The sequence below is a fragment of the Sus scrofa genome, chromosome X (genome assembly GCF_000003025.6).
Source record: "Sus scrofa isolate TJ Tabasco breed Duroc chromosome X, Sscrofa11.1, whole genome shotgun sequence".
Classification (NCBI taxonomy): Eukaryota; Metazoa; Chordata; class Mammalia; order Artiodactyla; family Suidae; genus Sus; species Sus scrofa.
The window spans coordinates 106,738,166-106,750,478 of record NC_010461.5 but is presented as its reverse complement, the minus strand read 5'-3'; the positions used below and the strand labels follow the sequence as shown (position 1 = coordinate 106,750,478).

The following is a 12,313-nucleotide window of genomic DNA, read 5'->3' as shown; positions in this document are numbered from 1 at the left end:
CCCTTTATATTTGGTTTTGAATGTGAGTATTCTGCTAGTTGAGTTAATTAAAATAATGTAAAGCGATGTCCTGAAGCTCTAGAGAAAGAAGCTATCCAGTATCCTTCCCTGTAATCCATTCATTCCATTTCTGGAACAAGACATGCAAATAGTAATGTAAGCATTGTGATTCTCTCTCATATCATCCCTTATTAATATAATAATAATTAGTATATTTTATAATTATGTTATTAATAAATGATACTAAATGTCTTGTTAGCACTGAAAATTAAGCTTTCACTGTGCTTTTTCTTTTTTTCCTTTTTTTTTTTTTTTTTTGTCTTTTTAGGACCGCACCCTCAACATATGGAAATTCCCAGGCTAAGGGTCCAATCAGAGCTGCAGCTGCCAGCCTACACCACAGCCACAGACAGCAGCTTGGGATCCGTGCCACATCTGCGACCTACACCACAGCTCACAGCAATGCCGGATTCTTTTTTTTTTTTTTTTTTATCTTTTTGCTATTTCTTTGGGCCGCTCTCACGGCACATGGAGGTTCCCAGGCTGGGGTTGAATCGGAGCTGCAGCCACTGGCCTACGCCAGAGCCACAGCAACGCGGAATCCGAGCCGTGTCTGCAACCTACACCACAGCTCACGGCAATGCCGGATCGTTAACCCGCTGAGCAAGGGCAGGGACTGAACCCGCAACCTCATGGTTCCTAGTCGGATTCGTTAACCACTGCGCCACGACGGGAACTCCGCAATGCCGGATTCTTAACCCACTGAGCAAGGTCAGGGAGGGAACCTGAATCTTCATGGATACTAGTTGGATTCATAACCCACTGAGCCACAACAGGGACTCCTCACTGTGCTTTTTCATACATCCTATTATTTAATCCCTGTAGCAAACCAATGAGGTAGACAAAGCAGGTATTATTCCTGTATTACAGATAAGGAGGCTTAGAGATTATAAATTACTTCCTCAAGGTCACATGGCTAGGAAGAGGTATTATTGAAATTTAATCTATTAGCTCCCTTTAAGAAAATTCTGAATATTATTGAACTCTCCATACTGTGTGATGAATTGATGTAACCTCCACAGTAACCTTTGGAACCATAAATCCTGCCCAGTGAGCCCCTAGAAAGAGCAGGTCACATTTACTGGAGATCTGGGGTTTTTTTTTTGCGGGGGGGTTAGTTGAGGTATAGTTTATGTACAATATATATGTTTCAGGTGTACAATGTAGTGATTCTGGAGATCTGTTTTATAGTTACCAAAGAGTAAAGTAGGCCTTTCCAGAGTTATTTCAGGTTTTGAGATTTAAATATTGACTTTTACATTTTCAAAAGTTGTTTAGTTATATCAGAGCATAAAATAGCCATGGAATGTGCTTTTTGATATTCATATAATTTGTACTAACTCCTAATTATCCATTAATATCTGTGTTATCAGATAAATGCAGCCAATACAAAACTAGTATTACAACAGTAAATAAATATTGAGGTAAATTTCATTTAATTGGTATGACCATTTAGAATAATGGGAGACTTACCTAATTATATTTAACTTTTTTTTTCTTATTTTTAGACCCACACCCAGGCATATGGAAGTTCCCAGGCTAGAGGTCGAATTGGAGCTGTAGCTGCCGGCCTACACCACAGCCACAGCAGCACAGGATCCAAGCCATGTCTGCGACCTATACCACAGCCCACGACAACACCAGATCCCTGACCCACTGATCGAGACCAAGGATCAGCCCACATCCTCATGGATGCTAGTAGGATTCTTCCCTGCTGTGCCACAATGGAAACTCCCTATATTTAACTTTTTGTATCCCACTGTTTTTTTGGGCATCAGCTTTATTGAGATATAATCCATATACTATACAATTCACCCATTTAAGTATAAAATTTAGTGGTTTTTTAGCATATTCACAGAATTGTGAAAACAACACTACAATCATTTTAGAACATTTTATCACCCCCTAAAGAGACCCCATATCCATTAAGAGTCACTCTCAATTTTGCCTCCACCAGCAACAGGCAAACTTTAATCTTTTATCTACTTTCTATCCCTATGGATTTTCCTGTTCTGAATCTTTCACATAAATGGAATCACACAATATGTGGCCTTTTGTGACTGGTCTCTTTCACTTAGCAAAACATTTCTAAGATTCATCCATGTAATAGCTTGTATCAGTACTTCATTCCTTTTTAAGGCTGTATCAGTATTTATGTATCAGTACTCTATTCTTTTTTATGGCTGAATATTATGCCATTGTATGAATATATCATATTCTACTTATCCAGTCATGGGTTGATGAGCACTTGAGTTGTTTCTACTTTTTGACTATTATGCATAATGCTCTCATGAAAATTCATGTACAAGTTTTGGTGTGGACATTTCTTTTGCTAGGAGTGGAACACCTCGGGTTATATGGTAACTCTTATGTTTTAACATTTTGAAAAACTGCCAAACCATTTTCCAAAGCTACTGTACTATTGTACATTCCCACCAGAAGTATATTAGGGTGGGAATATATTTAATATTCTCTACATTCTGTCAACACATGTCAGTATCTGTCTTATTCTGCCTTTCTAGTTGGTTTGAAGTGATAAACTCCTTTTGGTTTTAAGTTTTTTTTATTGAACCCACATCACAGCAGTGACCCAAGCCATAGCAGTGACAACACTGGGTTTTTAACTCACTGAGCCACCAGGGAACTTAATATTATTAGAGTTTTGATTTGTATTCCCTTAATAACTAATGATGTTGAGCATCTTTTTATGTGTTTATTGGCCATTTGTATATCTTTGAGGAAATGCTTATTCAGATCTTTTGCCTGTTTTGGGTTTGTTTGTTTTTTTTTTTTTTCTTTTTAGGGCCATACCCACAGCATGTGGAGGTTCCCAGGCTAGGGGTCCAATCGGAGCTACAGCTACTGACCTACGCCATAGCCGCAGCAACGCCAGATCTGAGCCACATCTTCAACCTACACCACAGCTCATGGCAATGCAGTATCCACACCCGCCCCATATGGAGATTCCCAGGCTAGGGATCTAATCAGAGCTGTTGCTGCCGGCCTACGCCAGAACCACAGCAACGCCAGATCCTCAACCCACTGAGCGAGGCCAAGGATCGAACCTGCAACCTCATGGTTCCTAATCGGATTCGTTTCCACTGCGCCATGATGGGAACTCCTGCCTGTTTGTTAATTGGGTTGTCTTTTTACTGAGTTGTAAGAGTTCTTTATAATTCTGTATTTAGAGATACGATTTGCAGATATTTTGTTCTTTATAATTCTGTATTTAGTATTTAGAGATATGATTTGCAGATATTTTGTCTTTTCACTTTCTTTTGATTTTTTTTTTTTTAGGGCCACACCCACAGCATATGGAAGTTCCCAGGCTAGGTGTCGAATTGGAGCTACAGCTGCCGGCCTACCCCACAGCCATAGCAACGTGGGATCTGAGCCACATCTGCCACTTACACCGCAGCTCGCAGCAATGCCAGATCCTCAACCTACTGCATGAGGCCAGAGATGGAACCCACATCCTCATGGATACTAGTTGGGTTCATTACCACTGGGCCACAACGGGAACTCACTTTTCACTTTCTTAATAGTGTCCTTTGAAGTACAAAAGTTTTAATTTTTATGAAATCCATTTATCTAGTCTTTATTTGGTTGCTTGTGCTTTTAGTGTCATATTTTAAAAATTGTTGGCTAACCCAAGGTCATGAAGATTTGGTCCTATGTTTACTTCCAAGAGTTTTATAGTTGGAGCTCTTATAATTTGGTCTTCAATACATTTTAAGTTAATTTTTGTATTTAGTATGAGGTAGGGGTCCAAATTCCTTCTGCATTTGGATATCCACTTGTCCCAGCACAATTTGTTGCTAAGACCCACTGAGTTGTTTTGTTGCTAAGACCCACTGAGTTGTTTTGAGTTGTTTTGGCACCCTTGTTAAAAACCAATTATGGCTTACATAATGTGTGATGTTGTTAATATTAACATGAGGATTAATTTTCAAATGTATATATGTATTTCCTTCATTTTTATAGGTTACTATTCGAGCGTCAATTGGACCTCTTCATTCAAGACCATCAGCTACAACTTCCAAGTGTACTCCAAGCACTTCTTCTCTTCAAGTCTTACCTCCAAAGTCTAAAAGTACAACTGCTAAAAGTCCTACAAAATCTCATGCAAGTAAAGCTAAGACAGGAAAGCCTCGTGCAACTACATCCACTGCAAGTAGACCTAATGCAAGTAAGCAAGGTAGAAGTGCATGTAAATACAAAGCAAAAACCTCTTACAAGCAAAAGAAACAACGCAACAGGAAGAATAAAATCAGCATAGCTTTGAAGAACTTAAGGTAATATCTTTTATTCCTGATATACAATATTAATTTAATATTAAATATTAAAGGTTATTTTAATATAGCTTACCATATCACTAGAGTTCCCTTGCACATTTACATGATAATCACTTATCTGGCATAAAGACCAAGAAGATAATAAAAAGGTACTTTTTGCAACTGCTGGACAGAATTTGAATTCCTACGTATAATTGTCATCTTTTACACTAATCTTATATTTTGTGATAGTTGAATTGGTTAGTGTGACCTTTTTTATTCCAAGGAAACACTATTAACTACTGTTAGACTTTTTACATTTATTCTAGCTTGATGTTTCAAAGCAAATTTTCAAATTACATGTCTCTATTTAAAGATTTAAACGCCTTGGCTTCTGTTAGTAAAATAGTAATAAGGCTTTGCCTTATTTTGTTGTTGTTTTATAGTATATTTTTGTCATTTTTTTTTTCTGTCTCCAAAAGGTGTCACCGGGGAGTTCACAAGTGCATTGAGTGTCGTTCCAAAATAAAAGATTTTGCAAGCCACTTTTCAATATATATCCACTGTAATTTTTGCAAATACAACACTAACTGTAACAAAGCCTTTATAAATCATATGGTGAGGTGAGTAAACATGTGCATTGCCAGTCAAAACTGCCATATCTTCAGTCATATTTAACCTTACTATCCTTGATGCTTTTATCCTTTTTGTTCTTTCTCTGTGCTCAATTCTAGACCACCAAACTTTGCTTGATTCAATCAGCTCTGAATTCATGATCTTTAATATGGTCCTATCTTTTTAAAAATGCCTCCTTTAAAAAAAAAAAAAAAAGCCTCCTCGTTTTTGATCTACAACATCTGTTTAAATCCTTTTCAGTACCTTCAAGATTTTATACTAGTCTCTCAGTTGTTAACCCTGCCTACTAATTACTCAGAGGTCATCTTTTTCATTTTTTCCCCCAAGATTTACTTTTTTCTACCTCAAGGTTTTTTTCCCTTTATCTAGACATTAACCTCAGAAAAAGACATGTCTGCTTTGTCAAAGTTAACCCCGCCCCTCATCTCCTCCATTTCCTCCACAATCTCATGCACCTTTATTTCATCTTTCTCTCTACCACATTCCTTCCATCTGCAAATATTTTCAGGGGTTTTTAACAATTTTTTTTTGTCTTTTGTCCTTTCTAGGGCCATACCCACGGCATGTGGAGGTCCCCAGGCTAGAGGTCTAATCAGAGCTACAGCTGCTCGCCTACACCACAGCCACAGCAATGCTTGATCTGAGCCGCATCTGCAACCTACACCACAGCTCATGACAACGCTGGATCCTTAATCCACTGAGCGAGGCTAGGGATTGAACCCACAACCTCATGGTTCCTAGTCGGACTCATTTCTGCTGCACCACGACAGGAACTCCAATGCTGGATCCTTAACCCACTGAGGGAGGCCATGGATCAAACCTGCATCTTCGTGAATACTAGTTGGGTTTGTTACACTGAGCCACAGTGGGAACTCCCGAGACTTTGTATTTCTAATAAGCTCCCAAGTGATGAAGATGCTGCTGGTCTGTGGATCGTATGTTTTTTTCATTTTTAAAAGTTTTATTGAGTTATAGTTGATTTACAAGGTTGTGATAATTTCTGCTATACGACAAACTGATTCAGGTAAACATGTACACACATCCACTCTCTTTCAGATTCTTTTCCCACATAGTTTATCACAGAATAAAATGGATAGAGTTCTCTGTGCTATACAGCAGGTCCCTGTTGGCCAGTCATTCTATATACCCCAGTGTGCATATGCAAGTCCCAAACCCACAGTCCATCCCTCCTCACTATGGACCACACAGCGTAGTACTGTGCTACACTAATCCTGGCTAATTCTACCTGGTTTTCTAATACAGAAAAGCCTTCTTTACCAGTTTAAAAGGGGGTATAAAAGCTATTAGCACATATTACAAGATTAGGTTAGTGATTTTCTGTCTGTGTGTATAGGAAGCATTGTTTTAACTCATGAGCTCTGCTTCCTTTAATTCGCTTTCTTTAAAAGCTCTCCCAATAATTGCAAAAGATATTTTTAAATTTTTCATTTTCCTGATGGCAAGTAATGTCATTTGGCCCAAGAAGCACTTACTTCAAGGATTATTCAGATTCTCCCCCCTGCTAAATATATTAAGATTAGAAAGTAATAAGTAATTGTTATTCATAATAGTTTACATAATAGCCAAATACATTATTAGCACATACCTTTAAATTGTTCTCAACTCTTAAATAGTTTAAAAAAATTTAATTTGATGCTCTTTGCATTTTTTTTATAATTTTTTTATTTTCCCACAGTACAGCAAGGGCGTCAGGTTATCCTTACATGTATTCATTACAATTACATTTTTCCCCCACCCTTTCTTCTGTTGCAACATGAGTATCTAGACAAAGTTCTCAATGCTATTCAGCAGGATCTCCTTGTAAATCTATTCTAAGTTGTGTCTGATAAGCCCAAGCTCCCGATCCCTCCCACTCCCTCCCTCTCCCATCAGGCAGCCACAAGTCTCTTCAAGTCCATGATTTTCTTTTCTGAGGAGATGTTCATTTGTGCTGGCTATTAGATTCCAGTTATAAGTGATATTATATGATATTTGTCTTTGTCTTTCTGGCTCATTTCACTCAGGATGAGATTCTCTAGTTCCATCCATGTTGCTGCAAATGGCATGATGTCATCCTTTTTTATGGCTGAGTAGTATTCCATTGTGTATATATACCACCTCTTCCGAATCCAATCATCTGTCGATGGACATTTGGGTTGTTTCCATGTCTTGGCTATTGTGAATAGTGCTGCAATGAACATGAGGGTGCATGTGTCTCTTTTAAGTAGAGTTTTGTCCGGATAGATGCCCAAGAGTGGGATTGCGGGGTCATATGGAAGTTCTGTGTATAGATTTCTAAGGTATCTCCAAACCGTTCTCCATAGTGGCTGTACCAGTTTACATTCCCACCAGCAGTGCAGGAGGGTTCCCTTTTCTCCACAGCCCCTCCAGCACTTGTTATTTGTGGACTTATGAATGATGGCCATTCTGACTGGTGTGAGGTGATATCTCATGATAGTTTTGATTTGCATTTCTCTTATAATCAGCGATGTTGTGATGCTCTTTGCATTTTTAACTCTAAAGGTTTTTTTATTTCTTTTTATAGTGGTGGGGTATGATCATTTAAGATTATTCTCAAGAAAATATGTTCTTATGGAGTTCCCGTCGTGGCGCAGTGGTTAACGAATCCTACTAGGAACCATGAGGTTGCGGGTTTGGTCCCTGCGCTTGCTCAGTGGGTTAACGATCCGGCGTTGCCGTGAGCTGTGGTGTAGGTTGCACGCACGGCTCGGATCCCGCGTTGCTGTGGCTCTGGTGTAGGCCGGTGGCTACAGCTCCGATTGGACCCCTATCCTGGCAATCTCCACATGCCGCGGGAGCAGCCCAAGAAATAGCAAAAAGACCAAAAAAAAAAAAAAAAGTGTTCTTAGAAAATACACAGGTAGGAGTTCCCATCATGGCTCAGCAGTTAACGAATCTGACTAGCATCCATGAGAACGCAGGTTTGATCCCTGGCCTCATTCAGTGGGTTAAGGATTCCATGTTGCTGTGGGTGTGGTGTAAGCTGGCAGCTGTAGCTCCAGTTCGACCCCTAGCCTGGAAACCTCCATATGCAATGGGTGCAGCCCTAAAAAGCAAAAAAAAAAAAAAAAGGAAAAGAAAAACAGAAATGTAAGATTAAAATCTTGAATTAAACAAAGATGCTAATAGAATTTTCTAATTTAAAACATGGTCTTTTATTCAAAACTAAGAAACTAAGCATAGGCTTGAAATATGGTCATAAAATTAATTAATTGCTTATTGTGTAATAAAATCTCACTTTTCTTTTGTCTCTCCAGCTCTCATAGCAACCAGCCAGCTAAACGGTTTTATATTTTTAAGAAGCATTCTGGAACTCTCAGGTAACTAAATTGATCTTTTTTTCACTCTATTTAAAAATGATAACTTTTTAACCTGATACTGGAGAGAGCCTAGTTTGTAAAGTGAAATGATTGCTGCTGGACAATCTATTCATTATATCCTTAGGTCAGAGAGAGGATTGCTTATATTCTCTGATTAAACTTTGTTTCAGTGATGTCAGGCATTGAGATGAAACACATGGATTTGCATTATAAAATTTAAAAATAAGGCTCTTTAGCAATATTTGAGTATTTAAAAGACTTTTAAGATACCTAGTAAAGTGACTAACACTACTTTGGTGCCCTCGCAATTCTTAGGTTTTTAATTTTTTTTAAAAAAAATGGGTAACTTTACCGTTCCAAAGGCATTGCTAATGAATTTTGGTTATACCACACACACTTAGCATAGAATCCACTAAGCAACTTTTTTTTCCTCACGCTTTTTTTTTTTTTTTTTTGTCGTCTTTTTGCCTTTTCTAGGGCCACTCCTGCGGCATATGGAGGTTCCCAGGCCAGGGGTCCAGTCGGAGCTGTAACCGCTGGCCTACGCCACAGCCACAGCAACACCAGATCCCCAACCCACTGAGCAAGGCCAGAGATCGAACCCACAACCTCATGGTTCCTAGTCGGATTCATTAACCACTGAGCCACGACAGGAATTCCTTCCTCACACTCTTCTGATTCCTTCTGACTCCATCTTCTTTTGTTTAATTATTTTGTTCCTGCTGTCATTGCTATTTGAAATACCAGTGTCAAGATCTTTGTAGCACCAAACCAAGACATAGACTTAAATTTAGCCAATACTTGTTTTCATGCTTGGGTCAGTGAAAAGTAGAAGAGGTGATGCTCTGTCTTGGGATTTTTGTGTTTATTATCCCTTCTGCCTCATTCACTCTTCCCCAGATATCCTCATGACTAGCTAGCTCTCTCACCTCCTTTAGGCCTCTACTCCAGTGAGTGAGGCTTTCCTTGACTGCTCCATTTAAAATAGTATCCTTTTTTTTTTTTTTTTTTTTTTTTTTTTTTTGTCTTTTTGCCTTTTCTTGGGTCACTCCTGTGCCGTATGGAGGTTCCCAGGCTAGGGATCTAATCAGAGCTACAGCCGCTCGCCTATGCCAGAGCCACAGCAACGCCAGATCCGAGCCAAATCTGCAACCTACACCACAGCTCATGGCAACGCCGGATCCTCAACCCACTGAGCAAGGCCAGGGATCGAACCTGCAACCTTATGGTTCCTAGTCAGATTTGTTAACCACTGCGCCACAACGGGAACTCCTTAAAATAGTATCCTTTGCACTGAACCCCACACCTAGCATTTTTTATCTTCCTTTCTTGCTTTGTTTGTACTTCATAGCAGCTTTTTACTGTCCAATATATTGTATATTTCATCCTCTTGTTTATTGTCTATGTTATCTTACTAGAATGTGTATGGTTCAGATATTTGTCTATGCCAGACATTTGCTGGGCATTGAATAGTGCCTGACACACAGAAGGCATTCCGCAAACATTTGTTGAGTAAATTAATGTTGAAAATAGCATGTGGAATATGTGGATGACAGACCAATAGCTCATAGGCAGAGGAAAGTAGATTCCATTTTAAAAATATATTAGTGTTATTTTTAAAATATTACTAAATTCAAGGAATTAGAAGATTCTAATAAAACTATATTAGGTGTTACCTTTACTGAAAATTTTTATAAGAATGAAAAGAGTTTATTAGTTCTAAAGATGAGACTACTTTTTATGTCAGTGTTGTCAAATTCAGTTCTGTGTTTGGTTCTTAAAATAATTGTATCACTTTTGGAGTTCCCATCGTGGCACAGCAGAAACCAATCCGACTAGGAACCACGAGGTTGCAGTTCGATCCCTGGCCTCACTCAGTGGGTTAAGGATCTGGTGTTGCCGTGAGCTGTGGTGTAGGTCGCAGATGCGGCTCGGATCTGGCATTGCTGAGGCTGTGGTGTAGGCTGGCAGCTACAGCTCCGATTCGACCCCTAGCCTGGGAACCTCCATATGCCACGGTGTGGCCCTAAAAAGACAAAAAAAGACAAAAATAAAAATACAAAATAAAATAACTATATGACTCTAAACATCTGAGATTTTTTTTCTCATAGAAAATTGGTTATTTTCTGTGTATGCGTTAGCGTATTTATAATTTTATAGAATAATAAATTTTGTAATTAATATTTTGTTAAAATGCAGTGTTCATTCTTTATTTACTGTACATCCATCAAGTATAACACAATGTAGCAGGTCCTGTAAAGATGACAGTGACGAGGAAGGCTTGGCACCAACCTTCAAGGAATGTACAATTTATGCTAAAGTGTGAACATAAATAACTACAAGAATTTATACAAAGAGGTTTGTAATAGGTGCAGTGAGAGTTAGTGATTTCAAAAAAAGAAATGTTTCTACTGATAAAAAGAGCCACAGGGCCATTTCAGTTGAGAGAAATAGCACGAATTAAAAGTCAGAAAGGGGAGTTCCCGTCGTGGCACAGTGGTTAACGAATCCGACTAGGAACCATGAGGTTGCGGGTTCTATCCCTGCCCTTGCTCAGTGGGTTAACGATCCGGCGTTGCCGTGAGCTGTGGTGTAGGTTGCAGACGCGGCTCGGATCCCGCGTTGCTGTGGCCCTGGCGTAGGCCGGTGGCTACTGCTCCAATTCAACCCCTAGCCTGGGAACCGCCATATGCCGCGGGAGCGGCCCAAGAAATAGCAAAAAGACAAATAAATAAATAAATAAATAAATAAATAAATAAATAAAAATTAAATAAATAAATAAAAGTCAGAAAGGAAAAGGAGTTCCCATTGTCCTTCAGCAGTAACGAACCCAGCTAATATCCATGAGGATGTGGGTTCAATCCCTGGCCCCACTCAGTGAGGTAAGGATCTACCATTGAGGTGAGCTCTGGTGTAGGTCGCAGACCCGGCTCGGATCTGGGCGTTGCTGTGGCTGTGGTGTAGGCCAGCAGCTTCAGCTCCGATTTGACCCCTATCCAGGGAACCTTTATATGCCGCAAGTGCGGCCCTAAAAAGACAAAAAAATATTTAATACTATAAAAATGTTGAAATATTAACTGTTTTAGGGGAGAAAAGAAGAAAATTTTGAGCCTTTGCGTTAGGGACATGGCATAAGGGAGACCAGTCAGGAGGAGTGCTTTTTCATCCACATGACTTTAGTTATGAAGACTATTTTTGACATGCCAGTGTGACAGCTGGCTATAAATACACAACAGGCTGTTAGGAGTAGAGCTGCAGAGGAGAAGTCAGTTAAGGTTTTTATTCCTATGTAAGTGAAATAATTAAATTATTTATATTTAGGAGTTCCCTTCGTGGCGCAGTGGTTAACAAATCTGACTAGGAACCATGAGGTTGCGGGTTCGATCCCTGGCCTTGCTCAGTGGGTTGAGGATCCGGCGTTGCCGTGAGCTGTGGTGTAGGTTGCAGATTCGGCTCAGATCCCGCGTTGCTGTGGCTCTGGCGTAGGCAGGCGACTACAGCTCCAATTAGACCCCTAGCCTAGGAACCTCCATATGCTGCGAGAGCGGCCCAAGAAAAGACAAAAAAACCAGAAAAAAAATTATTTATATTTAAAATGAACTACAAAGAGTTCCCTGGTGCCCAGCAGTTAAGGATTTGGCATTGTCACTGCTGTCACTTGGGTCAGATATCTGGCCTGGGGACGTCTGCTTGCTGCAGATGTGACCAAAAATAAATAAATGAAATAAACTGCAAAAGTACATTTATACTTTATTATCTTTTGTTTACACTGATAATAATTACATTGTCTTATTTATTATTTTTTACATGATCTATTTTTAAAACTGTCTCATTTCTTCTCTGATTTTATCACTTAAGTACAATATTAGATTGTAGGCTTCACTGAGTGTACTCATTTTTGTTCTCTCTTGTATCCATAACACCTAGTAATAGAGAGTATGTAAAAAGGTTCACAGCAGATGTGCATTGAATGAATGAATATTGTAGCCTTGTTTTGCAGAT

At 39.2% G+C, this 12,313-nt stretch overlaps 1 protein-coding gene across 7 annotated transcripts in view; it reads left to right on the top strand.

The window, feature by feature from the left end:
* Positions 1–12,313, top strand: part of ZNF280C (zinc finger protein 280C) — a 60,661-nt gene that overhangs the window by 45,311 nt on the left and 3,037 nt on the right. For all 7 annotated transcript variants that reach the window (XM_003135372.4, XM_021079649.1, XM_021079648.1 and 4 more), the window contains 3 exons: positions 4,045–4,355; positions 4,817–4,957; positions 8,249–8,311. In XM_003135372.4, coding sequence (XP_003135420.1) covers positions 4,045–4,355; positions 4,817–4,957; positions 8,249–8,311 — 515 coding nt within the window. The remainder of the gene's footprint in view (positions 1–4,044; positions 4,356–4,816; positions 4,958–8,248; positions 8,312–12,313) is intronic.